This window comes from Colletotrichum destructivum, chromosome 6, assembly GCF_034447905.1.
Source record: "Colletotrichum destructivum chromosome 6, complete sequence".
NCBI lineage: Eukaryota > Fungi > Ascomycota > Sordariomycetes > Glomerellales > Glomerellaceae > Colletotrichum > Colletotrichum destructivum.
In genome coordinates this window covers 2,817,757-2,844,336 of record NC_085901.1, presented here as the reverse complement: position 1 = coordinate 2,844,336, position 26,580 = coordinate 2,817,757, and the positions used below count along the sequence as shown (strand labels likewise).

The 26,580-nt window shown below is 56.4% G+C and overlaps 8 protein-coding genes across 8 annotated transcripts; 4 read left to right on the top strand and 4 right to left on the bottom strand.

Annotated features, from left to right (window-relative positions):
- Positions 1-1,676: 1,676 nt before the first annotated feature.
- CDEST_10058 (Putative ATPase, V1 complex, subunit H, armadillo-like helical) lies at positions 1,677-3,328 on the top strand (the record flags this gene model as incomplete). The annotated part of the gene is made up of 3 exons (XM_062926216.1): positions 1,677-1,974; positions 2,138-2,666; positions 2,716-3,328. 3 exons carry the CDS (start codon positions 1,677-1,679, stop codon positions 3,326-3,328), a joined length of 1,440 nt encoding a protein of 479 aa, XP_062782267.1.
- A 693-nt stretch (positions 3,329-4,021) lies between these two features.
- On the top strand, positions 4,022-5,627 carry CDEST_10057 (Putative ribulose-phosphate 3-epimerase, ribulose-phosphate binding barrel, aldolase-type TIM barrel; the record flags this gene model as incomplete). Its single annotated transcript, XM_062926215.1, has 4 exons — positions 4,022-4,419; positions 4,551-4,677; positions 4,796-5,041; positions 5,144-5,627. 4 exons carry the CDS (start codon positions 4,022-4,024, stop codon positions 5,408-5,410), a joined length of 1,038 nt encoding a protein of 345 aa, XP_062782266.1. The 3' UTR covers positions 5,411-5,627.
- A 12-nt stretch (positions 5,628-5,639) lies between these two features.
- On the bottom strand, positions 5,640-7,026 carry CDEST_10056 (Putative aminotransferase class V domain, pyridoxal phosphate-dependent transferase, major). Its single transcript, XM_062926214.1, has 4 exons — positions 6,902-7,026; positions 6,714-6,847; positions 5,752-6,657; positions 5,640-5,700 (listed from the first exon to the last, which is right to left on the bottom strand). The coding sequence occupies exons 1-4, from the start codon at positions 7,015-7,017 to the stop codon at positions 5,642-5,644; spliced, it is 1,215 nt and encodes a 404-aa protein (XP_062782265.1). The 5' UTR covers positions 7,018-7,026; the 3' UTR covers positions 5,640-5,641.
- Positions 7,027-8,036: 1,010 nt separating this feature from the next.
- Positions 8,037-10,606, top strand: CDEST_10055 (Putative oxoglutarate/iron-dependent dioxygenase). The gene is made up of 2 exons (XM_062926213.1): positions 8,037-8,169; positions 8,242-10,606. Exons 1-2 carry the CDS (start codon positions 8,106-8,108, stop codon positions 10,134-10,136), a joined length of 1,959 nt encoding a protein of 652 aa, XP_062782264.1. The 5' UTR covers positions 8,037-8,105; the 3' UTR covers positions 10,137-10,606.
- A 1-nt stretch (position 10,607) lies between these two features.
- Positions 10,608-13,700, bottom strand: CDEST_10054 (Putative calcineurin-like phosphoesterase domain, ApaH type, metallo-dependent phosphatase). Its single transcript, XM_062926212.1, has 2 exons — positions 12,785-13,700; positions 10,608-12,614 (listed from the first exon to the last, which is right to left on the bottom strand). The coding sequence occupies exons 1-2, from the start codon at positions 12,978-12,980 to the stop codon at positions 10,621-10,623; spliced, it is 2,190 nt and encodes a 729-aa protein (XP_062782263.1). The 5' UTR covers positions 12,981-13,700; the 3' UTR covers positions 10,608-10,620.
- A 1,447-nt stretch (positions 13,701-15,147) lies between these two features.
- CDEST_10053 (Putative glycine cleavage T-protein/YgfZ) lies at positions 15,148-17,081 on the bottom strand. Its single transcript, XM_062926211.1, has one exon. The coding sequence runs from the start codon at positions 16,962-16,964 to the stop codon at positions 15,525-15,527; it is 1,440 nt and encodes a 479-aa protein (XP_062782262.1). The 5' UTR covers positions 16,965-17,081; the 3' UTR covers positions 15,148-15,524.
- Positions 17,082-19,099: 2,018 nt separating this feature from the next.
- On the top strand, positions 19,100-26,062 carry CDEST_10051 (Putative serine/threonine-protein kinase, active). The gene is made up of 2 exons (XM_062926209.1): positions 19,100-23,252; positions 23,300-26,062. The coding sequence occupies exons 1-2, from the start codon at positions 19,703-19,705 to the stop codon at positions 23,827-23,829; spliced, it is 4,080 nt and encodes a 1,359-aa protein (XP_062782260.1). The 5' UTR covers positions 19,100-19,702; the 3' UTR covers positions 23,830-26,062.
- Positions 24,342-25,991, bottom strand: CDEST_10052 (Putative Peptidase family S66, LD-carboxypeptidase A domain superfamily). The gene has a single exon (XM_062926210.1). The coding sequence runs from the start codon at positions 25,587-25,589 to the stop codon at positions 24,384-24,386; it is 1,206 nt and encodes a 401-aa protein (XP_062782261.1). The 5' UTR covers positions 25,590-25,991; the 3' UTR covers positions 24,342-24,383.
- Positions 26,063-26,580: the final 518 nt, after the last annotated feature.

Below are 26,580 nucleotides of genomic sequence, written 5' to 3'. Positions count from 1 at the left end.
TGGGAGTGAAGCACCAAGAAACCGGAAGAAACAATGAAACCTGCAGGTGAGTTTGCAGTTTAAGAGAGAGAGAGAGAGAGAGCGCGAACGGGGTGGGAGTGTCGTATTACTTGGTTTGGGCAGAGAGTTTTTTTTTCCCTCCTTTCCTTTCTCGCGGGTCGATTCCCAACCTCCTCCGTGTCCAACCTCTTGAATTTGGCCGCTGTCACCACACACACACACAGCCGCACCCACCCTGACAAGACAAGCCCACAATACTACCCTCGCTCGATTGATGCAATTTTTCACAGGGATCTGGCTTCACCGATTAGTCTGTTGACCGAGTCTCTGACAAGGAGACTCTGAAGGTTTCTATCGATTGAGCGATTCCGTCACGGGTGTGCGGTTTTTTGGTTTCGTTCCTGAAGATCGGGCGCCGAGAGGTGGCTTCTCTTCGACCAGAGACACCCGAAAGACAGTCAGGGTTATAAGTGGCCGAGTGCGGGGAGATGCCTGTGAGCTGGCAGAAACGGGTCGCTATCGCTCCAGTGACTGGGCCGGCCTAGAGCGCCTCGTTTCCACTTGTTTACCTGCAGGGGTCGGTCCGTCCACTAGACGACAATCGATAGGCAGAGAATGCCAAGCCTGTTCTGACTGCTCGACCTTGGAATTGGACTCCGTCACACTCTGTCTACTTACACACGTAGACAGAGACAGAGACGAGAGAAAGCAAGATACTTGACCTGTCTGTATCACTGTCTTATTATGGGCAGTCCACAACCTTAGACCCTGGCAATGGATGCCTTTACTATTTCTGTGCTTAGCTGTCTATGCCTTCTCAATGGGACAGGACCGACCATATTTTCCTTCCCAGCGTGAAGTCCTCATCATAACACGACGTGGCAGATTCACAACAGGAACAAAGATGCTTGGCTCGTACAGAACAAAATAGACACGCTGCGAAATGGCAGCGTTTGCGTACTGAATCCCGGAACTTCTTAGATCGTGAGGAGGTTTCGGCAGGTGTCGATTCGTGGGTGGGTGCGGCAGCTTTGATGTAACCGACCGACGTGAGCCGCGCCGACGGGATAGGAGCCCGCGGCCCATCACGAAGTGACAGTGAGGCCCTGGCTCTATCCGCGAGTACCTTGCAGTGATTGATGCATGGCGAAGGGGCAGCAGTCGGCTCCGGCTTGATCTGGCAGCTTACCCCTTGAAAAAGTCGGGTGGTTGGACGCTGGGGCAGAATGGGTCGCTATGCTATTTGAAGCAACAGAGAGTGTGTGGCCAAGCCTTAAGGATTGGTTCAAGTGAAAGGGCCCGTGTGTAACGCCGCAACTGCAAGAGCACCTCATCGGAGCCGGTTCATATTGATTGGTAGTCGAGAAGCTGTAGTGGAGACGGAAGAGCTTCCCATTGTGGCTGATGAGAACTGGACCCCAAACCAATCAGGTGCGGCCGACTTGACGCAGTGACTTGTAATAGGGAACTGCCCCAAAAACTGGGCGGGCGGGCGCGGCTGCGGCTTGAAAGCAGCATTACGTTCGTCAGACAGCTTCCGTCCGCGAGCCACCTGCGACTCTCAGCACGCTGAATCCATCCACTCTACCCATCTCCTCAACAGCACGACTCTCGGCGACGCAGGTCCATCTCTACTCGAAGTCGTCTGGGTCGCTCTCTCCCTCGACTTACCCGCCATGTCGCTCGATCCTCCCACGTACCTGGGCTCTCTGCAGGACAACATCCGTCAACGGCCAATCCCCTGGGATGGCGCCGTTCGAGCAGGCACCATCACCGAGGACCACCTGGCCCGCATTCGCGCCGTCGACAAGGCGAAGAAGTCAGAGGCAAGGAAGGAGATTGTAGATGGAGACCTCGATGGCTATCGCTCCCTCTTTGTTGGCGAACCGGGAAAGCCCTCCGTACTCGAGTCTGCGGGGAAGCAGGCTAAAATTGTCCAGTACATTCTCGTCCTTTTGGCCGACCTTTTGCCCGGTATGTCCTGCACCTGTTTCCCGAAAAAGTTGTCATCTCGGAGCCAACTTATGTGATCCCACCTGCTCTTTCGCTTCGTGCTTCGGTGATCGATGCGTATCCAGGCCGACCTTAAGCCATTCGTTTCGAACCATCAACTAACGCCGTCATCTTCGTCCTATAGGTGTACCGTCGCTGTCCAAGGCCATCTTCAAGAACAGCGATCCCTACAAACATTTCCTACCTTTGCTCGCTCACTCAAACAACGCCGAGGACCCCATTCCGCTGCTCACCTCGACGGCCTTGACTAAGCTCATGTCGCTCGCTGGGGACGAATCCCAGGCGACTCGAAATGCCATCCCCGTCCTTCTCTCATACCTATCCGGGCTCGCGAAGAGCTCCGATGCCGGTCTCCAGGACATTGCCGTCCAGGAATACTCCTCCATTCTCTTTGGACATGCGTCCAGGCAACAATTCTGGAACCAAAGGAGCGAGACGATTGCACCTCTGGTTGAGATTCTTAGAACGGCAGCTGGCATTGGAAGCAACGGCAGCTCCTCAGCAAGCATATGGAGTGGTACTGCACCCACGAGAGCCACGGGCTTTGAGGGCTCACTCGGTGGCGGCGTTGGCCTGCAGTTGCTTTACCACGTCCTACTGGTCATTTGGCAAATGAGCTTTGAGGCCGAAGAAATCGGCGACGATCTGAACGAGTACGTTCCGGCGCCCTTGCGAATCGATCAAGAGCTAACTGTGCTGCAGTGAATACGACATCGTTCTGCTCTACACCCAGCTCCTGCGTCTCTCCCCCAAAGAGAAGACGACGCGATTGGTTGTGTCAACACTTTTCAATCTGCTCAGTCAGAATCAAAAATCACTCCTCCCTACTGCGGTGCTTGCGCGACTGCCCGCACTCCTCGAGAACTTGAGTGGACGTCACTTGACTGACCCGGACCTGCTCGAGGACACGCAGAAACTGAAGGAACTTCTGGAAGAGTACACCAAGACAAAGACCACATTTGATGAATACGTTGCCGAGGTAGAGTCTGGCCACCTTCGTTGGTCGCCGCCTCACCGGAGCCAGGTCTTCTGGGCCGAGAACGCGCGCAAGATTCTAGAGCACGAAAACGGAGCAATCACGCGTAAGCTAGCCGAAATCATGAAGAAGCCGTGGGAGAATGACAAGGCGGTGTTGGCTATTGCTTGCAACGACGTTGGGGCGTTAGTCAAGGAGGTGCCCGAGAAGAGATACCAGCTGGAGAAGCTTGGGCTGAAGACGAGAATCATGGAGCTAATGGGTGAATCCGACGAGAACGTCCGATGGGAGAGTTTGAAGGCGTTGGGTGGCTGGCTCAAGTACAGCTTCGAGAACTGAATTCGTTTTCGCTGCGACCACTAGGGCTATTGGTGCCTTGCGAGGTGCTGCTGTGTAAGTATAAACGGAGGGCGACAGTATTACTCAGGCAGTATTAGAGTGGACCGGGAGTATTCCCCCCCCCCTGCATTTGTTTTAGTTGGCCAATTCTCTCGGCCGAAAAATCGGGATGTACCTATCTATCTACCTTACCTATTCCACAACAGACGACGATAAAATGACGGTAGGGGCCAAGGACTCTAGTAGAATGTCATGACGCCCGGCTATGGCTCAACACCTTGGATAGACATTGCGGACTGCTTTTCTTGGGTGTCCTCCTGTGTGGCCGGAAGGTGATGTGCGGCGGAGACGTGCGGTGTACGCGCGTGCGTGCGTGTGTGTGTGTGTGTGTGTGTGTGTGTGTGTGTGTGTGTGTATGACCATCTGACGAGCAAATCCGTCGCGGCGGATAATCACCCGAGGCCCATCATGACATTCTCTTAACGTCAGGGGTCGGCCCCTCAACTTGATTTTTGCCAGCCCAATGGGAAGGGTGGAGCTATTCTGTTGTAGGGAGGTACCTAAAATAAGGGGTGCCCACGGCGCTTTCATGTACTCCGGAGCTTATCATACGGGCGGTACGTGCTTGGCGGGGTCGCGCCACCCCACGCCCAAACGTCAACCCCTCAGTTGTTAGTGATTCTAGAATCTCCAATGTGGGAAGATCCCAACAGAAACTCCACCACCGAGAGCTCTCGTGGTTCAGGGTCCATAGCTTACCACAGCTTCCGGTCGCATGTCCGATCGTGTACCCTCCAACCCTTTCGCAAACGCCGAAGAGCGGTGCCGCCGCCTCTGCCTGCCCACGAACAAAAACCAGACACACCCGCAACACAACCCGCACCCACGCACACATCTTCTTTCTCACCCCCCCCTTTTTCTCTTTCCTCTTTACTACCAGAAATCACTTTTCCCACCCGGTCCGCCGTCGACAAAATGGCACCCAAGGCAATCGTCGCACCCTCGATTCTGGCCGCCGACTTTGGCCATTTTGGCCATGCATGCCATAAGACCATTGAGCAAGGGGCCGACTGGCTTCACGTTGATATTATGTACGAATGACCCGCCATGGAAATGCTGCACGCACCTATTTCACGACCAGCTCTCTCGCACAACGAGCTGGTCTCAGGACAGAAGCTCACTCGTTTCCAAAGACGGAAGCTAATAGACCTGATTTTTCTAGGGATGGCCACTTTGTTCCCAACATTTCATGGGGACCCGGCGTCGTCGCCAAAATCAGAGGCCACGTTGAGAAGCCCATCGAGACATGGGGCAAGGGCACTTTTGACTGCCACATGATGGTTTCCGAGGTACGAACACTCATCCCCCCCATGGTTTGTACAATTGGAGGGCTGCGAATACCCTTCGCCCGATTATGCTGTGCTCTACACAAACCTGGGGCCTGGCTGACGCATGCGGTCGGTTTAGCCCAAGAAATGGGTCAAAGGCATGAAAGACGCCGGCGCAGACCTGTACTGCTTTCATTACGAAGCCGCCTTCTCCTCCGACTCTGACAACCCAGAGGTCCAATCCGACGAAAAGACGAACCCCCGCGCGTTGATCCGGTTTATCCACGAACAAGGCATACTGGCCGGCGTTGCTCTGAAGCCCGCGACGTCTGTCGACGTGGTCTGGGAGCTCCTCGAGAGTGAGGATCCCCTAGAGAGACCAGACGTGAGTGTTTTCCATCCCGTCCAGCGATTTTACGAGACGCTGTTACGGCAGGAATTGAGGTCTCCGCGGACGCGCATTAGGCTGACAGGGATCTCTCCACAGATGGTCCTTATCATGACGGTCGAGCCCGGTTTCGGCGGGCAGAAGTTCATGGCCTCGGAGCTGCCCAAGGTCCAGGCCCTGCGCGAGAGGTACCCGGAGCTGAACATCGAAGTCGATGGCGGGCTGACGGGGTCCACCGTTCACCAGGCCGCCGACGCAGGCGCCAATGTGATTGTCGCTGGCAGCGCAGTTTTCGGTGCACAGGACCCCGCAGCTGTTATTTCGATCCTGAGAGAAGCCGTCGAGAAGAAGAACGGCAAGCTCTAAGGAGGTGCCCTTCGACACTCCATTTAACGCCACGTTTTACGACTTTTCCTTGGGTTTGATTTTTTTATCTGTTGTTTTTTGCTTCGTTCTCGAGAAAAAAAAAGCTATGGGAGCCATGATTTTTGTGTTCAGCGTATATATAGATATCAGACGGACAGCAACTCTCCGGTAGCAGGCAGCAGCTGCTGGTCTTTCTAATCATAATTCTACTATCACTACATTTAAACTACCTTAGTTCTTTTGTTGCAATGCCTTGTCTAAGGCGACGACAAAGCTCTTGATCTCATCGACTAGTAGCGGTTAGTATCAGTGGCAAATTCGCCAGTGCTCCTTCGACTTACGACTGTTGTAATGCACCATGCTGACTCTTACAATACCATCCGCAGGGTCAAGGTCCAGAATCTCCTTGATGAGGCGATAGGAGTAAAAGTGCCCCCATCGGAAGCCAAAGTCGGTGTCCTTTTCCACGGCCGTGACGAGCTCCTTGGCCCCCCACCCCTTGACTTTGAAGCTGATGGTCGGCACGCGGTGCTCCGTCCCAGCGCCTGTCTCGCCATATACCGTCACGTCGCCGCGACCGTTGAGATACTCGAGCAGGGTCGACTGCAGGAGCCTCTCCTGCTCAATCTTACCCTTCCATCCTTCAGAATCCGGGGTGCCGAGGTACTCCAGCACGCGCGGCACGGCCGAGACGAGCTCGTAGCTGCCGCCAGCGAGCCCGAGCTTGCCCTCGAGCGAGTCAGAAGGGTTGAAGAAGTGGCCCAGCGAGCGCATATGGTTGTCCTGCGCGGGGCGACTGGCATACAGCATCGCAGTGTGTGGGCCGTAAACCTTGTACCATGAGAAGGCATAAAAGTCGATGCCGAGGGCCTTCACATCCAGAGGTCGATGCGGGGCGTAGGCCACGCCATCGACACACACAAGGCCCTTCGGCGTCTCCTTGTGAACGGTGTCGGCGATGGCAGCGACGTCATGGATTGTGCCGAGTATGTTGCTGGCGTGGGTGAGGGTGACGAGGCGGGTCCTTTCCGATAGCAGGGGCTTGAGGTTCTCGACGGAGAGTTTCGGGTTGGGTGCCTCAGCGGGCTTCCACCACTTCAGAGTGAGGCCCTGGCGCGCGGCGAGATCGACCCAGGAGGCGATGTTGGCTTCGTGATCGACGGCCGAGACGATGATCTCGTCGCCCTTGTCGAAGGAGAGGGTGTGAGAGAGGTTGCGGAAGAGCTGGGTCGTCGAGGCACCAAATACTGTGCCCATGTTAGCGGGACGATCATGTCAGGGGTGGCATCGAAGCAGATTCTACCGATCTCATCGGGAGATGCATTGATGTACTGTGCACCGGCCTGATAGCCCTCCCCGTACGAGGCGGTTGCGCGCTGGCCGACTTTGTACGAAGCTCCTAGCTGGACGTTGCTTTGTGACAGATAGTCCCTGATCCTGAAGAGCCCGAGTGAGCTGCTGGGGCCGGGCCACATGAATTAAGAGACGTACGAATCGATGACTGTGCCAAGGGTCTGACTTCCTCCCGCGTTATCAAAGAAGACTTGGTCCTGGGATAGAGCTGGGAACCTGGCTCTCACAGCAGCGATGTCTAGTTGAACAGTCATGGTGTAGGGTTCGCCTAGCTCCAAAATATCATAAAGTTTCGGGCGGGCAGCATAAGGCGTAATGAGCAACACGAGATAAACGAAGCGGTGTTTATGAGACTGAAGTGGGATGTGGAAGAGAGGCAAGATAAGATGAGGTGAGATGTTGACTGGCGATCAAAGGAGGCAGGGCAAGGCCGAGATCTAAGATTACGCGATGAAGCCGGGTTCAAGTAAAGCGAGCTGCCCGATGAAGAACAGCGTCCTTGTTTGACGGAAGCCTGCCCGCAAATGCTGGCGCCAGTTTGCTCACAGATGCATGACGTTCTACGAGGGAAAGTACTACTCGTGCGGCGGGGATGGAGGGGCATGAGCGAGACTGTGGGGCGCGGGGTCGGCGGTTGGCGACGGCTCGACCGAAGGTCCGCCGTGTCCGCAGCGGCGTTTGGAGGACCGTTGGAGCGACTGGCAGCCGCCCAGGTGCACCGAGTGCATAGGGGGCCTGTCAATGCATCTGATGACCTGGATTGGTAGGAAACTTGGCCCAACGGGCGGTTCGTTGGCTATTGTTCTGCACGACGGACACGTTTGCACGATGGAATTGATTGTTGGCCAGCCAGGCTGGCGGCTCGCAATGGTTCTGTCGACATTGTGAACAGTCCCCAAATCCGTCAAAGAACTGAGAAGGCGCCATCGAGAGCCAGATTCCATTTTCTTGTTGGCCACAAGCTGGGATGGACAGATGGATGGTTAGATCACAATTCTGACAGGAATGACCAAAAACCGGAGGTGTTGAGTATTCGGCGACTCGGTCGATGACGGCGGTGTGTAAAAAACGGATTCGAGAACGACGCAGCGGGGCCGCCCATGGGACGATTTGCCGCGAAAACAGCTGCTATGGGAAAAACCTTATGTGGGTCCTCAGCCCATGTTCGGTTCCCGACCAGCGAGAAAGAGGTGCTTTGCCCTGTCCAGATATGAACCTGGAGGCTGGCTGCCAAATATTTTTATTATTTTCCCCATCTCGCTTCTCGTAGAGGGAGAGAGAACTAAACAAAACCCATATCAAGCTTCTCTTCAGAGACTGCAATCGATCACGCCTGCTCAACATGAAGCGCAAGGCCGATTCACGGATTGACGACAACAGGGCGTCCAAGAAGAAGTCCAAGACGAGTTAGCAGCGGCCCTCTTCGCAATTTCCTCCCAATGCTGGCCGCCCGTCCACTAATACCGACGTCGAAACAGCTCTCACGACCGACGTCGCAAAGTCAAGGTTTCGCAAAGGTCTTTTCGACAAGAATGTCCTCGACTCGTACACCCGCCAGTACGCCACCTCGAGCCCTTACAAGCACTCGGTCATCAACGGCCTCGTCGACGACCGCCTCCTGCGCTCCGTCCGTGACGAGATTCGCGAAAACGTTTCCTTCACCCCCAAGGAGACGGACATTTACAAGATCCACCAGTCAGGCGACCTCGCCAATCTTGACGGCCTCGACGACGATGCCCTCGCCAAGCTGCCGTCGCTGCTCTCGCTGCGCGACGCGATATACTCCGAGACCTTCCGCGACTATGTCTCCCACATCACCGGCTGCGGACCCCTGAGCGGCCGCAAGACCGACATGGCCATCAACGTCTACACCCCCGGCTGCTATCTCCTCTGCCACGACGATGTCATCGGTAGCCGCAAGGTCAGCTACATCCTCTACCTCACGGACCCGGACAAGCCGTGGAAGCCTGAGTGGGGCGGCGCTTTGCGGCTGTTCCCCGTCGACGAGCGCAAGGGCAAGGACGGCGAGATCGCCAAGACGCCGGCACCGGACCACACCAAGGTCATCCCGCCCGCTTGGAACCAGCTGTCCTTCTTCGCCGTGCAGCCGGGCGAGTCCTTCCACGATGTCGAGGAGGTGTACCATGCCGAGACCAAGGAGCAGCTCGAGCGCGAGGGCGGCCGAATCCGCATGGCCATCTCCGGGTGGTTCCACATCCCCCAGGTTGGCGAGGACGGCTATGTCGAGGGCGCCGAGGAGAAGCAGGTCAAGAACTCGGGGCTCATGCAGCTTCAGGGCAATCCGGACCAGCACGACACGCCGCGCGCGAAGCCCACCAAGGTCGAGAAGCCCAAGGCGAGCCTGGAAGGCTTCGACGAAGCCGGGCTTGAGTTCTTGCTAAAGTACATGGCACCGACGTACCTCACACCGGATACGCTCGAGCAGATCTCGGAGCATTTTGAGGAGAACTCGAGCATCACGCTCTCAAACATCCTGTCCAAGAAGTTCTCTGCCCGGCTGAGAGATTACGTCGAATCCCAGGAGAAGGCGTCGCTGCCCGAAAAGAGTGCGGCTGTTGAGAAGAAGTCGGCGTGGCGCGTCGCCCGCCCGCCGCACAAGCACCGATTCCTCTTTCAACAGCCCGCCGGGGCCGACGAGCTGCGCAGCTCGCAGGAGGAGAACCCGCTGACGGAGCTGTTGGACCACCTGCTCCCATCACGCCAGTTTCGTGAATGGTTGCAGGTCGCCACGGGCACTGTCGTCGAGGGCCACGAGTTCCTTGCGCGCCGCTTCCGCCGGGGCCAGGACTACACTCTTGCGACGGGCTACGAAGGTAAGCCGCGCCTAGAATTCAACCTCGGCATCACGCCGTCCAGGGGTTGGGGTGACGAGGATGACGAAGAGGAGCCCGAGGAGGAGGAGGAAAATGAGAAGGCAAGCAGGAAGACGAAGAAGCGCAGCAAGGGTAAAGGCAAGGCTAAGGCAGAGCCCGAACCTGAACCCAAAGAAGAGATCGAGGTTGGCGGGCACGAGGTGTACATGGCGGGCGACGACGGCGACGAGGACGAGGATGCGGCCATCTACAAGTCTAGCGGCGACGACGACAATATCCTCTTCTTCCAGGCGGCCGCGTGGAACAAGCTGACGCTCGTACTGCGCGATAGTGGCACGCTGCGCTTCGTAAAATATGTCGGCCGCGCGGCCAAGGGCGACCGCTGGGACATTTCAGGCGCGCTCGACATCGAGGACGAGGACGAGGACGGCGGCGAGGCGAGCGGGTCCAAGGACAAGGCCGGCCACGATGAGTCCGATTCTGCGGAGGAGTGGAACGGCTTCTCCGACTCACCTGCGGCGGAGAGCGATAGTGACTAAAGGATTTCGGGTCGCGTGGAAGCTGTGTGTGTATATGTGTGTGTGCGGCCCTCGGCCCAACAAAAGTCTTTCCGCGCAGTAGATGCGATACACGATTAGATCCCAAACTAATTGAAATGACAAGTTGATGGGCTCTTTTCTCTGTAGATACCTGCCGGCGGGCTCTCATGGCCATCCATGCCTTGTCCTGCCTTACCTAGGAAGAAACAGGCCGAGCCAAACAAACAATTTGTGATTTGCAAATGCTACAGCAAGATCGAGACAGCTAATAACTCGACTCGAATGTACAAAGAAGATGGACAAGACAATTTCGCTATCCTGTGATCCCCATGCCCCCTTTCCCATGAAAACGCCAGAGTTTCTCCTATTTAGCCATGCAAGAAAACACGAATGTGCCAGCAATGCCAGTGTCTGACGATGCAACAATCCCTAACACAAGAGCAAAACCCCCTTCTCGGTAACCTTCTACCCATGCATGCATGCTCTAAAACTTCTTGAGCTTCTTCTGGGGCACCGTCCTAACGAACGCGTGCTTGAGAAAATGCAACCACACCTTGTTGTGCTTCTTCTTCTTCTTCTTCCCCTTCCTCCCCTTCTTACCTTTTTTCCCGCTGTTTTTCTCTGTTTCTACACCATCGTCTTCTGTATCTTCATCTTCTTTGTCTCCTTCATCACCTTCATCTACAGCGCCTGAGTCATTTTCTTCTTCTTGGCCCATCTCGTCTTTCTGGTATTCTTCTTCTTCGTCATCGTCGTCATCATCGTCGTCTTCTTCTTCATCATCCTCTTGGGCAAGCGCCTTGCCCTTGACATTCTCCCTGGCAATGCGATTCGCAAGCTTCACGTAGCTCCGCACCGTCAGGTCCGACAGCTTGTAGATCTTATCAGTGAAGGTGCTGTACTCAACCTCGAACGCGAAGGGACGCGGCTTGGGCTTCTTGGACTTGGGATCCTTGTCCTTGTGGATACCGTCGCGCCATTTGTTCCTGGACACGTCCTTGTTCTCTTGCGTCATGTCGTTGTTGAGATAGGTCAAGTTCGCAAAGTACTGGGTGTATCCAAGAAACGTCAGGGGCTGAGGCGCATATGCCGGGCCAGGGCCAGTGCCTGCGGGTGGCGGTTGCGGGATGACCAGGTTGGGGTCCTTGGGTGTCGTTGGCTTCTTTCCTTTTTTCCCCTTCTTGCCTTTTCTCTTCTGGGCGGCGTCAATCTCGCGCTTCAGTTCCTCGTGGACGGGGTCGGCGTCAGTCGGGAGTGCCAGGGATGGAATCTCGTTGGTGAACGAGTCTGTCCAAACCGCTGCGTTCTCGAGACCAGAGATGTTGTACTCCACGACACGGAGCGTGGGAAAGTAGTTGGGCACAATACTGGGGCCGACGAGAGACAGATGGTATCGCTCCGCATACTTGCCACCCAAGTCCTTTCCAGGCTTCTTCTTCTTTTTGTCCTTGTCGCCTTTCCTGCCCTTCTTGCCCTGTGCGTCCGACTGGAATGTGTCCTCCTCTTCCAACGCCTTAACGTCGACGGGCGGGAGTTTCGCCCAACCTTCTCGCAACTCTGTCAGGTAGTCCTGCGCCGATTGGATCTCGAGTTCGTCCTCAAATGCCTCCCGTCCAACATCGTCGTCAACTGCGTATCCGCCCAGGATGTTGATGTTGACCTCCTTGGTGTCGTGCACGATAAAATGGTCAATGTTCATGTGGCCGTAGAGCGAACCAACGACAACGTCGCGGTACTGCTGCATCCAGAGGTTGTACTTTTGCCAGCAGGTCTCGTCCCAATTCTTCTTGCTGTCCGTCCGAGCAGGGGGCACGTGGCCCATGAGGATAGCCTTCATCCCACGCTCCCGGAGGAACTCCAGCTGCACGCGAAGCCATTCCATCTGCTTGAAGCCTGGCTCAAAAGGCTGCTGGCAGTCATCGACACCGGCGTTTCGGTCGAAAAAATACAGCGTGTTGAGACTGAAGACTGCCAGCTTCTTGGGAATCACCTCGACGTAGAACCAGCCACCATACTCGAACGAGTGGCGTTGCTCTTCCGGGATGAAGCGCTTCCATATCTCGGCATAGTAGCCCAGCCACTTATTGGGTCCCGGCAGAAGGATGTTGTGCGGAAGGATGTCGTTATTTCCGAAGGTTGGTATCACGGGGACGGCCATTCGCGTAGGATCTTTGGGGTCGCCGAAGGCCTCTGCAAACTTATCGGCGATCCACCGGTTAGTGCCTAGCACCTGCGCAGGATTACGCGGAATATTCTCATCGCTATCGTGACGTGCGGAGTCGCCGGTCCAGATTACAAAGTCGATGTCGTCTGCGATGTTGGCGGCGATCCAGTCAAAAGTTGCATTTACAAGAGAGGACGGCGTATCGCAGTCAGACGTTTCTGCGCCATAGTAGCCAGCGGGTCCATCGCCTCGGTGGCAGGCGATGCCTTCTTCGGTGGAGGAGTGGGTTTTGTAGAATTGGTCAGGGTGGAAGTCTACAATGTGCATTTGTTAGCCGTCCATCTTGGTCTGTTATCCAATCTTCAGCCGAATACACGGCGAGTACAGTCGGCTGGTGCGCTTAAACCTCCGCACGCGCACGCACTCAAAACGATCGCGTCGCGGCGGGTGTGCCCTCAGGTAAGGTAGCATTTTTTCAACATACCAGTAATGTGCAAAAACTTTCCGTTTAAGCGGCGAGACCCTTCTTGGCCGACTACGACATCCTCCGTGGCGGTATCTGGGCCGATAACTCTTTGCTGCCCGCTGGCGACAGGTGTTGCAATGACGCCATGCAGGAACTGCTGGAGAAAGGCGAGATGCAGAGGCAGCAAGCCCACTATTGCGGGTAGAGACCGCATCGCTGGGGGAGCTGAGAACGCGGTGCCAGGACGGGTTCGATCCAATGATTTCGTAGCGTCGACGCAGGGCAAGCCGTTTTGGGGGTGGGCGGTGATGAGGTTTGGATGAAAAGGAGTGAACCGTCGCGAGACGGGGAATTTGAGAATAAGTGGCAGCGTAAAATCAATGACGGGGGGCCAATTCAAGGTTATTAAGTCATGGCTTTTCTTCCCCCGAGCTCTCCTGACCCCGTAGAAAAGCAGATGGAAGCGTGGGCGGCGAACGCAGCGCTGGTGAACCCGGCAGGGACTTACTTGGTTCTTTCTGGGCGTGGCCGTGACTTGACCTCTTTTTTCCTTCCTGGGCTTCAAGGCTCCAGGGCTAGGCGAGGCGGTAGACAGGGGACCAGGGAGCTGGAAGTGCTGGAGGACCACAAAAGTCACGGTTACAGCTCTTGGGGACAACCCAGCTGTTTATTTCTGCGAAGGGAATGGTGGTAAGAGGCCTAACAGAAACCAGTTGAACTCGAAGGGCGACTCCTGGCGCCTGCCGCTTCGATGGTCTGTTTTAAAGACGATGGCCGAAACGGGAAGTGATGATGTCTGGTGGCGTCCAATCGCTATGATGTCGCTGCTGACAGAGGTAAGTGAGCCTGCGAGGTGACTTTACTTGGCGGAGGGAAGCATCACAGGTCTTGTCTGAACCCTAGGAGCGTAGCACGAGCGTCGCCTGTTCTTTTAACTTGGCCGTTTCTTCCGGGCCAGAGCAGTTGTGCGTACCCCTTCTTCGTTGCCTCCCCAATAGATGTGGAAAGGGATACGGACCCCCCGCCTCCTTGTGCGAGTCACTGGGAACAACGCAGACTACAGGTAGACCATCAAGGTCCTTGGTCGGATGTGTTAGGGTTTCTCTCCTGACTGGACAGAATACTCAGAGCTTCCCCATCTCCAAGATCTCCAGACGCATCAAGCCGCTGACACGAAAGTCAGTCCACAAGGCTGAATGCATCAAATACCAGCCAATCGAGCCGCTGCACTCCGACACGTGTGTTTGTTCCATGACACCCACTCTACCCCGAGTCTGGCAGTCTTCCTCCCAGGCGATTTACCACAGCACACGAGCCAGGCCGGTGCTTCTGACCAGCTCCCGTGGTCCATCTCATCTACATCCTGTCACTGTCACCCCGCAGGGCCGAGAGACCGTCAGACGGACGGGGTAGTGTGACCGTTGGTTGCACAAAATGTCCGCAACGCCGCATCCTGGGTTGTGCTGGCCGGCACGAGTCAATCCGGTACTTGCGCCAGACCGCCGCTTGATCTGCCCGCTCCCATCGTGGGGCCCGCGTGATTGCCCGGTATGCCACATATCCATGGCTTGCTCTGGTATCGTTCATTCTTCTGCTTGGAAGCGCCAAGGCAGCACTTTATGCTGAAAGTCAGAAGAGTTCGCGACACCACTCGACGCTCCTTTTTCGCAAACATACCCCTGGCGTTAGTCACTCGGCTGACTGCTTTGACGTCATGTCAGTCAATCTTACTGCTGGTCTGCTGGCCGATGGACCCATTCTGGAACGTCCAACGGAAGGAAGCCTACAGGACTACAACGTGCGACGGGAGAGCTGTCAAATCACATCACATGGCTTCGAGGGCCATGCCCGAGGCTGCAGAGTATCCGTTCAAGGCGTACTCTCCGCTCAAGTGATCAGTTAACTGAGCAATAGCACGTCTGATGTTTTTATCCTATTTTCATCCTCGTCCCTCCTCTTTTAGGGGGTCCTGTCATGTCAGCGCAACAACCCAATCAACGCCGAACTCTAGGAATACCGAGTACATAATCGGCGCGACTTTTGGCTAGCTTGTCAGACTACCAAGAGAATATTCCCATTACCCCCACGGCCACTAACCTCACATCAAGGCTGAATGCCACGACATCAGCTTGGAACGGGCGGGCAAGTGTAGCCGGACAAATGGCACACCAAAACCCAACTTTAGTGTACATCGTATAGAGTCCATCCCCCCACCCAAAAGAAGAGTGAAAGAAGGATGCTCCCCCGGGCACTTCAGCCAACCAAAGCTCGAGACTAGTCCACATCCGCTCTAGCGCCTAGGCTCCGTCCGCCCAACATCAAAAGATTTCTGCGCTCGTTCCGACTTTTCTCTTTTCTCTTTTCTTCACATTCAAAAAGCAACACGATCCTGCCAATACACGCTGCCAGCCAACCTCTGCCATGTTTGCCGCAATTCAGGTCATCGTTGCCAGATTATCTAGCCCCTCGTTTGAGGGTCGTCATCGCTTTGCGCTTCCGTGATGGCTTCCCATGAAGAAGTGGCTACATGTATCAATCCGCACATTATGGGCTTGAAACTCCGCTCAACGTTTGACCTCATCATCAAACGCTGCGAATGTATACTTGAAAGAAAGACACAGTGGCCTAGTGCATCCTACCTAGGTTGGTGTCGCCTGCTACATGCTCGATGAGAATGGGTAGGACGATGGGGTCGAAGTGGCACTGCAATCTGCCGGGATACCTTTGAACTTGATTTATTGAAACAGCCCGCGGTTCATCACGCGGGTGCGGGGATCGGTCCCTTGAAGTATTTACTGGGGACAAACGGCATCTTGGCGACCGTCGCCGCCCTCTTCCTTCCTCGCACCACGACATCCAACTCGGTGCCCGACTTGTGCAGGCCCTCCTTGATGTACCCCATAGCAATGTTCTTGCCCAAAGTCGGGCTGGGCGAGCCACTGGTAATGACACCGACTTTCTCACCGTCCTTGGTGAAGATCTCGGCGCCTTCGCGAGCGGGGGCGCCGTTCACCACAAAACCAACACGGCGCCTCTCGATGCCGGTGCCACCCTTGCTCTTGGGTACGATCTGCTTGTTAATGACCTCGGCGCCGTGGAAGCCGCCCTTGGTCCTCCGCTCCTTAGGGATGATCCATGACAGGCTGCCCTCCACCGGCGTCGTCGTATCATCAATGTCATGGCCGTACAGGCACATGCCGGCCTCGAGGCGCAGACTATCCCTCGCACCGAGGCCTGCGAGCTGAAGCCTCTCGGGCCCGGCAACCTTCATCAGCGTCCGAGCCAGTGGGTCTGCCTCGCCGCCGGTCGACTTGAACGAGATCTCGAAGCCGTCCTCGCCCGTGTAACCTCCACGGCTGATCATAGCCTTGTCCGACGTCGACTTCCACTGGCCGTCGACCTGGTACCTCAGCCGGGCGAAGGCGGTGTTGCCAAAGTACAAGCTCGTCAGGTCCACGCCGTCGGCCGGGTCGACGACCTCCTGGAGGATCTCGGCGCTCTGGGGGCCCTGTAGGGCGATCAGCCCGTAGCCCTCGAGCACCTCCCACCAGAACTCCTTGCCCTCGGGATTCTGCAGCTCGGCCGTCTGCTCGGTGAGGTACTTGAAGACCTTCTCGCGGGTTCCCGCGTTAGAGACGAGAGCGAACTCTTCTTCGCCGAGGCGTGTGATCATGGTGTCATCGACAATGCCGCCGGTGCCCGGCCACAAGAACGTGCTGAGCTTGCTCGTGTTAACCTCCATGTCGGCGACGCTGGAGGGGGTAACGGTTTCCAAGAAGGCGGCGGCGCGTGGGCCCGTAAAGCGGTGTTGAACCATGTGGCTGACATCGAAGAGGGAGGCGTGGGTGCGGGTGAAGTGGTGGGAGTCGGCGAGGGAGAGGCCAGCGTACTGCACCGGCATGTGGTGGCCACCAAAGATGACCATCTTGCCGCCGTGGGCAATGTGAAAATCATACAGCGGCGTCTTGTCTTGCTTGGAGAAGGCGGCGAGCTTTTCCTTCCAGTTCCTCCGAGAGGAGGGGGAGGAGGAGGAGTAGAGGCGATACTGTGACGGTTGACGAGCCAGGACAATTGTCGCTTTCGGAGCCGGGGCCGTGGTGGATGCCGTCAATCCGGCGAGGGACCGGCCCTGGCGGGCGGGCGAGGCGAAGAGCGGCCTGGCCGTCCTCGCAGCTGCTACCAATCGTGACCATGTCATTGTTGTTAACTGACTTGAGGTTGTTCTCTTTTGATTTGGGAAAGGTTTGCAGATGGGAAGAAAGTTCCCCTAAAGAAGGGAGAGCGAGATGAGAGTGACGACGCGGGGGGAAGAGAGGGATGTTTGAGGGACGACGGGGAGCTTTCTTGACCGATAAGGGATCGGCATGCGATAAGAAGAGTGCGGGTCCAACGCCGGCCGAGCTCCCAGCTCTCTGATTGGCGAATGGATGGCCGTGGCCTCGGTCCAGGACCCGAATGTTCGGTATGACATCCGCGGAGGTGTGCTTTTTGAAAGGATCTGATTGAGTTATCGGGTGTTTTCCCATGACGGCGGTCTCTCAAGCGTGCACCTAAGGCTACAAGGTTCCTTGGATGATCACGTACCGGCCTCCCGTAGAGCGCAACGGTCTCGGTTCCGTCAAGATAGAAGGCTTTCTTCTCGGTGGAGAAGGCTCGAGGTCAGGGTCGCTCAAGAACAACTGCACTCTACTTGCTATATCAACGTACGGGTTGTCAAATTTGGACTGTTTTCTTATGCTCAAGCAGTTGACCGGCTACCTTAGAACCCGCGCTTTGGTAGTTGACCGTATTCGTTCTCTCCCGGCGGTGTTTCACCGACACCCTGCGCTCATCAACAAACTCCAATCTGAGATCACGATACCTAGTTGCGAATAACATAGTGTGTGGTTGAGCAGCCGAGGCTTGGACTTCCCCGTGGGCGACTTCGTAGAAGCACTGACTGGCAAGAAACAACCTTTGCAGAGAGGGAGCCAGCACGGCTGCACGGCGCTGCACGGTAGCAGACAGCCTACCGCAACATGTGCGACACGCCGAGAAAAGCTTGACAAGCTCAACGGACGTGTTTCCAATCGCGCATCTCCAATCTCAGGTTCTGCCCTCCGTCCCAACAAGCCCATACCACCCACTATTCGCTATGGCCCAAGATCGGCAACGTAGAGCATCAGATTGACATCAGATATGGGAGCAGGCAAGCACGACAAGCTCTCGCTGGGCAAAGCTCCCCACAACGGGGATTTTCTTCTTCTTCCTTTCTTGCCAAAGCTCTCGCGACAAAGCCCGGCAAACCCAGGATATAGCCAGATGTGGCAGACCTGCGTTTGGGCTGCTTCCTCGAGCCGTGTGATCAACAATCGCAGGGGACGCACGAGTCGGTTCATGGTATGAGTGTAGGCTGCTGGCCTGTTGCACATTGTCCGCCCGGCCAAGCTAGAAATATCACCAGCGAAGAAGGGCAGGAGAGGAGGGACGAACAAGAAAAGGCAGTAAGCCACACGGTGGCGGCGCGCCGCCACGTCGCGCGGCGTACAGGGAACACCGTGGTGGCGGGTAGTTGACTATGTGGGTACTCGCCACAAAAAGTTCTGGAGCGTGCCGGCCGGGCCTGCCAGGCGTCTTCGGGGCGCCGAATCGGGGGTTTGGTTCTCGATCGCGCAGCACTTAGCTCGATGGCCACGGCCACAATGTGGGTGGATAATCGCATGGCGTGTGGCCTCTAGGCAATGAGAGTTGTCGTCGAACTGCCCCCCCAAAAGAAGAGGCTAACGCACTGTGGCACCCTTGGCCAAAGGGACTCCCCGCAAAAGCGCAAAAGCTCCCGCCGGAATGTACCCCCTTGCTTGCCCTCCAAGTATTCGTTGTACCGGCGTACGACGATATACCATCCTCCAAGTACGGGAATTTGTGCCGTCTACGGTAGATATCTAGCCGCTCCGTCTCGCTCGTTGGTGCTAGGGGTAGGACTGGCGCTTCAACCGCAACGTGGGCACGGGCCGGGGCAGTATTCGACTACGAAGCTGCCCCAGCGGAGAGAACCATATCGACAAGTTGCAACCTCCTTTACACAAAAAGGACAGACCACCTGATGATACCTAAATAATTGGTAGGTCTTTCTTTTAGAGCTCTGTACTCTGTATAGACAACCACAGTACTGTGCTCGCTTCGCTTCAGTGTTGTTAGCACCTCTTAGCTTGCCTATCCTCCGGGTGGGTCGCCCCCGCTGGTTGCCCGCCAAATCCTTGTGCTGGCAGACTACTAATGTACGTAGCTACGGTAGGTTGAATCGCTAGTCTTTGATGCGGCCAATGGCCACCCAGCCAGCACCGTCCGGACGCTGTTGCGCTCCCTTCTCGTTTGCTGGTCTTGTCGTCTCCTCCATATCAAATTTCACATCGAGCTCATTTCGATTGCGGGTGCTTCGACTGCATCGTGATCATTTTTTTCTTCTTCTCCTCCCCTGCGCCGTAGTGCCTCTTCCGCTCTTCTCGCCCACACCGAGAGCTACGGTTAGCCAACTCATTTGCCAATTCGAATCGGTCTAGCCTCCTCCATCCCAACTCCCCGAGTTCCCCAACCGACGCGGATACCGTTGCCTCATGTCATCCTAATTTCCGTTCCATTCACCCCCAAACGGTTGGCTCGCATTGCGCCTCCGTCTCCTGTCGCCTCCCCCTCTCTCCCCAATTCAACTTTGCATGCTGCGGTGTCCTGTCCCTCTTTTTCGGACGGAGGATCCACAAGCAGCTGCAGTGCTGAGCGACCGAGGCGCGACCGGCTTACCACGCACGCCCGCCCGTATCGGGAACCCTTTGCCTCACCAGTCACGACGACGACAACGACCACCACCATCAGCAGTCCACCACACTACCGACACAGGACAGGGTTCCGCTCCCAGCCGCGCCCCCCTCCCGAGCCGATATACAATCAGGTCCTCCCAAAATGTCCACCGAGCCGTCCCCTCGCGCCGTGAGATTCTCCAACGGAGACGACGAATTGCGCCCAGACACCACCATGCCCCATCGTCCTGTGCCCGTCGCCGTTGACTCGGACAACTCTGCCTCGTCTGCTGATTCACATCCCGACGACCCGCACGCACTTGAGCGTCAGGATGAAGTCGGTTCCCTTGTCAGATATCAAGAGGGTCATATCGCCGGCTCCATGTCCAACATCGTTCAGGCCGCCGTAGCCAACGGCGGCACCACTCGCAGTCTACGAAGCAACGCCAGCGACGGTGATGCTTCCTACGCCAACGGCACTGCCGCGACCAAAATCCAACGGCCCAGCGCCCCCGCAAGGACGCCCTCCAACACCTACGCCCCGGCCGCCCATCGCAGGCCACAACCCGCTCCTTCATTTGTCGAATCCGTTCGAGCCTCGTCTAGAGGCCGCCCTCGTCCGAGTGAGAGGTTTCGTCAGCAGGAGAGGGCCTACGTCCAGAGGCTGCGTCAGGACCACAACGATGGCTACCCTTTCGACGGCGGATACGTAAACGGCATAAACGGCATAAGCCAAGGCGGTGATTCCGATTCCGAGGGTGAGACACCATCGTCCGAGGGCCCGTTCGACGACAGATACGACCAGGAGACCATCATGTTCTACGGCAACGACGACCTGCAACCGAGCGATGAGGATCTGAAAGACCCCACCAACCGTGAACGACTAGAATGGCATGGCATGCTCGAGGCTGTCTTGACTGGAGATGTTGTCAAGCAAGAAAAAAAACGGTTGATCGGATCCAACGAACAAGCAGTTGGGAAGAGTGGGCAAAAGGCGGAGCTGTGGCTGGGGATTCGCTCAAAGGTCTGCGGGCGGCATCTCCCAGTGCAGAGGCGAATGGTAGAAGAGGCTCGCGCAACGTTGGACCGCACGCTGGACGAGATCATCAACTTCTCGGTCAAGGGCGAGAGCGAGGCTGGGAAGCCACCGTACGAACAGGTGAAGGATGTGGTCAAGAAGATCGACAAAGCCGAAAGCCTGTACCCTTCGTGGACCTCACTGGCCGCCGAGCACCAATCGGCCAGCTCCCCGCTCTTCCAAGAAGCTTCGGAATCCATCATTGCATGGTACAACACCAATGAACTTATCAACACGGAGCTTGCCATCCTCAAGAAGTGGGTCGGCAATGAAGAGTTGGACTTCACGCGGACACGACAACGTTCACCCGTGGGCAACGGTATTAGTGACGAATCGTCTTTCCTTGACCGGCTGATGAAGGAGGATGGCTTGAGATCACTTTACGACGAGGAGTTCGACGACGAAAAGAACAAGGATGCTCATAAGGGCATGCTGCCTGGCATCTCTACCGTCATCAACAAGTCCAAGGAGACGCTTATCCGCAATTTTGCCGCTTTCCAGAAACGACATCTCCCACCATACATAGAGGAGCTTCTGACCCTCATCAGTTTCCCGTCTCGACTGATCGAAGAGATCATCAAAGTAAGGCTTGCTTACGCTAAGAAGGTCAAGGAGTCTGCGCAGCAAAACCCCATGATGCAGGACCAGATGATCAGCCAGTTTCAGCTGCTCCTGAAGCTAGCCATTCGCATCAAGCTGGAATGTCTTGCCGTCACACAACCAGAGCCCGGCTGGGAGCTCCCCCCTTGCATCGACGAGTCCTTTGACCAGGTTGTGCTGGACGCTCTCAAATACTACTTCAAGATGCTCAACTGGAAGTTGAGCGGCAACAAGAACACCTTCAAGGAGGCCGAACTTTTGTTCGCTGAATGGGACTTCGCCAACGAGATAGGCAGCCACCTCCTGGGCGGAGACGTCGAGGTCGCTGAGCAGTTCAGCTCGCTCACGTTCAAGGCCATCAACCGTCTCAGTGTCACCTTTGAGAAAGAGCTTCAAGTGAAGCCGAGAGAGAGTACTGCTGAGATGAGCAAGAGATACAAGCAGTGTTTGGACTCGGTCCGCGTGAGGCAAAGAATGCTGCAACGTTTCTCCAAGATGCTGAGCGAAAACTACGAAAACGCGTCTGACTTCAGCATCGCATTCGCGCCAGAGAAGCTGCAAGAGTTCTACGACAGACTCATCGTCTCGGGCCACTTCCAAGTCTTCACAGACCTCTACGAGCAGGAAGGCATATTCATTATGGCATCGCCCTCTTTGATGGACAGACACGACGCAATCCAATCCATTCTGGGTCTTAGCTCGCCCGAGCAGTTCGCAGAGGACCCTAGCGACCCGTATCTTTTGATATTGCGGCCCGAAGGCAACCCGCACTGGTTCGGTGACGTGGTTCAGCTTTCGGTTCGCGAGCGGAGCGTCGACCTGAAGAAGGGCCACATGAGGCTAGTCGCCGTTGGTGCTCAGGCGCGGCTCGTCGACGCCAGGAGAGCCTTCATCGACGCCGTTGACATGCATGTGGACCTGGTAGTAGAACAGCGATCAAACTTGCATAAGGTCAACACGCGTCTGATGGAGATCAGGCGCGTTGCATACAAGCTTTCCAACAACTTCATGGACAGTGTCGAGATCATCCGCAAACAGACCGAAGGCAGAGAGGTCCAGGAGCTTATCCAAACCTGCTTTGTCTTTGCGACAGAATTCGGCCAGCGCTCGCTGCTCGTCATGGACAGCAACCGGAAACAAATGAACAACCTTAAGCTCACCAAGCTTGCACTGGACTGGGTCAGTTTCATCTGCGACGACTGTATCGCTTCGGATCGAAAGACGTTCCGTTGGGCAGTTCTGGCTCTGGAGTTTGCCATGGGGATGACCAGGGGGCGACACATCCTGGCCTTGGGCGAGGAGGAATACGCCAGGCTTCGGGCCAAGGTAGCCGGCTGCATGGCTCTCCTCATCTCGCATTTTGACATCATGGGGGCCAGATCCAACCTGGCTGCGCAGGCAGAGAAGGAGCGCATTGAGGCTTTGGTTGGTCAGTTCAAGCGTCTTGATAAAAATCGGATGCTTGACGACCACGAAGCCTCCAAGTATATCACGGAGCAGCGCTTGGAGGAGCTCGAGAAGGTCGATGAGATCAGAAGGGCCAAGGAGGCAGAGAGGCAAGCGCTCGGCCACGTGCTCGAAGGAAACAACGAGGTTGACCGCTCACTGGCCTACCTCTCGTCCTCGGCTACCAACATCACGATGCGCTGGCAACAGGGCCATTTTGTTGGCGGTGGTACCTTTGGCAACGTTTACGCCGCCATGAACTTGGACTCGGGCCATTTGATGGCCGTCAAGGAGATCCGGTTGCAGGATCCAAAGTTGATCCCCACCATTGCCGAGCAGATCAAGGACGAAATGGGCGTTTTGGAGGTCCTCGACCACCCCAACGTCGTCTCCTACTACGGCATTGAAGTCCACCGCGACAGAGTCTACATCTTCATGGAGTTTTGCCAGGGCGGCTCTCTGGCGAATCTGCTGGAGCACGGCCGTATCGAAGACGAACAAGTTATCATGGTTTACGCATTGCAGTTGCTTGAGGGTCTCGCTTACCTTCACGAGAGCGGCATTGCTCACCGCGATATCAAACCTGAGAGTGAGTAGTTGTTGTCGATATTAGTTACCAATGCTAACTTGTTGTAGATATTCTACTTGACCACAATGGTATCATCAAGTATGTCGACTTTGGAGCAGCCAAGGTCATTGCCAGGCAGGGCAAGACTCTCGTCCAGGATCTCTCCTCCACGAGACCTAATAAGTCCATGACGGGAACACCAATGTACATGTCTCCCGAAGTGATTAAGGGCGAAAACCCTGGAAGGGCCGGCTCGGTTGACATCTGGTCTCTGGGCTGCGTCATTCTTGAGATGGCTACCGGTCGCCGCCCTTGGGCCAACCTGGACAACGAGTGGGCAATCATGTACAACATTGCGCAGGGCAACCCTCCCCAAATGCCGTCAACCGAACAGCTCAGCCCCCAGGGCATCGACTTCTTGGGGAGGTGCTTCACCAGGGACCCCAAGCATCGTGCGTCCGCTGTTGAGCTCCTGCAGCACGAGTGGATCATGACGATTCGCAGCCAGGTCGTAGAGCCGGCCACGCCTAGTGACGCGAGTTCCTCGGCTCAGTCAACACCCAGCTCCAGGAGTAACACCAACGACGGTTTCTACTAGGCACACAAACCACCGCGTGGTGTTGGCCACTACCGATCTATTGATGCGCAGCTCCAGAAGCAATTTCGAGTACCATTGCATAGCGTCGATCTGCCGACAGTTCAGGTGGAAGGAACGGGCGACGCGGCATGAAGCACAAAAGCGCCTTACACAGACGCACAACTACTCTACTTTCAGCAACACACAGTCACTTTTCATTGTACACACACTTGCCGGGAAACCCCCAGAAACTGCATCAGCGAAGCGTTTGGAGCCATTTCGTCGAGGGTTTGTGTCGATTTCTGGTTGGGCGGGGTCTAAAGGCAGAGTCAGTCGCTGCTTGGGGGAGGGGCTTTCTTTTTCACACACGACACACACACGAACATGAACAGGAACCATCAGGAAAGCCGGGAAACGATGAGAAAGAAGCTGTCACGGGTACAGATAGGAGAGAAATGCTACAAGAATGTAATACAAATAATACCCAAAGCCTAGCTGGCCGGCTATATGTTTTTTCTCGTTCCGTCTGTTTGGGGGCCATTGGTTTGCGGCACTGGTTCCCGGCATCGCCGCCGTTAGACCACGGCCGCCTCGATGATGGCGAACTCGTCCTTGTCCGAGTCCAGCACCGCCAGCGCGTCCATTGGCAACGTCACCTTGGGCGAGGTATGGCTCACATCGACGTTCATCAGAATCGGAAACCTGCGATTCGCCAGCCGGCCGTGACAAAGCAGACTACGGAAAACTGCGGCGTACTCGGCCCTCTGCTTTTCCGTGTTGTACCCGTACGGCCGCCCGATGACCAACCCACCGAGCTCATCGAAGACGCCGCGCGCCGCAAGGTCCGCGACTGCCTGCTGCACCCTGCCCAACGGGTTTCCCTTGGCCTGGTCGCCCTCCCCCGTCGCGGACTCGAGGAAGAGGATCCTGCCTCGCCAGTCGGGGGTGATTCGCGGGATTCCCTGGATGCGGGAAACAACCGTGAGGCACCCGCCGAAGAGGCGGCCCTCGGCGCGACCGGGGCGGAGCCAGGTCCACGCCGGAGAGGGGATGAGGGAGCGCGTGTTCTTTGGGGGCGGCGGCGACGGGGGCAAGAAGAAGTAGGAGGGTACGAGGGGTGCGTAGAACCTGGAGCGGGGGACAGGGCCTAGGGGTTGACCCGGGCGAGAGATGGTCTGGAGGAGGGTAGCGAGGTGAAAGTCCTGGACGTAGGCGTCGCCCTCTTCCGGGTCCTGCGGCACCGAGGTGGAAGGGGAGAAGGAGGCGACGGAGGACAGAGTGGACGTCGCGTCTCCGCTGAGCTCCAGGAACGCACAGGGCCCGTAGAAGGTCCGGAGGCCAGTGAGGGCGCGCAGGCACCAGTGCAGGACGGTGATGTCGGAGTAGCCCACGACGATCTTTGGGTTCTCGCGGACCAGGGCGTGAAGCGACGAGTCCTCGACGATGTAGGGGATGAGCTCGGTCATCGTGGAGCCGCCGAGGGTGCAGAGGATCATGTCGACGGTGGGGTCGGCGAAGGCGGCGCGGAGCTCGGCGAGGCGGTTGTGGATGGAGGCGTTGACGGGGTCGACCCCATCCTCGGCGACGGCGGTGGCGGAGGAGGACTCCCCCGCATTAGAGAAGATTGTGGTGACGGTGTAGCCCAGAGACCGCAGAAGGGTTTCGGCGCGTTTTGCTGGGGCGGGGATTATGTGTTTTATGCGGCCCGAAGGGGAGAGGAGGGCAATTTTCCCCCCAGACGGGAGGGCTTTTGGGAAGAGTGGAGGTGGGAAGGAAGACATGTTCAGGTAAACGTTTTTACCACTGATACTGATACTATCGTCTGGCCTGCGTGGGGGGGGGCGGGGCTTGTCGTTGTTTTTTCCTCTTGCCTCTTATCCTTTGCGATAAAGAGATGCAACCGGACCTCAGCAGGAGCACGGGCGGCCCGTGATGGAGGTATATATCGGTTTCGCGGCGGTGGAGTGAGCATCGACGTCCTGGCGCAGTCGTCGTCCGGCGACTAGGGAAACTCACAAGAGCATCTCCACGATCATGTAAGCCAGGCCTGCTTACCAAAGCCGTCTGACAAAGAACTCCCAGGGTCCAAGAGGGGCGATGACTCTTTCGGCGTGCTATGTCGCGCGAAGGGCGTTGGCTGTATGAGGTAGGTAGCTAGGTCGGCAGGCGGGCAGGCGTCAGATCGAAGCGATGTTTAATGCGACGTCTGAAATCACGCCAGCGAATCCCGGCCCCGATGGACGCGGGGTGACTCCACATCGGTGCCGGCAAGCCCGCGGCGCTTCGGAAGTTGGGGTCGGTCGAGCAAGGCAGGTAGGTGCCCGCGGATTCGTGCTTCGAACACGTCGCTACTAATACTACAGAATTTCTGCGTCTCAGTACACTGTGGGTTCAAACCCGGCTGCTCGCTCGTCCTTTGGTCTCTTTGGTTGCAGTTTGTCGTGGAAGATTGTTGGTGTGTCTGTGAACACAGGGGAGGAAACAACGGGGCCTGCTGCGAGGCTCTGTGAGGTGCGAGGGACATCGAACGATAGGTGGAAATGGCGATGGACATCGTCTTGCATAGTTGGCCCGAGGACTTCAAATCCTACTTTCAAGTAGCTGTGGCACAGCGGCGACCCGATGTGGCCTTTTCACCTTCCCCTTTAGTAGACACGTTTGTTAACCCGGTCGCCAAACAGATCTGGCCTACAGGAACCTGGCATCAAGTGATTAGGGGGCAAACAAGGATCACGGGTATCCGCCCATCGGTTGAAGAATGCAGTGAAGTTT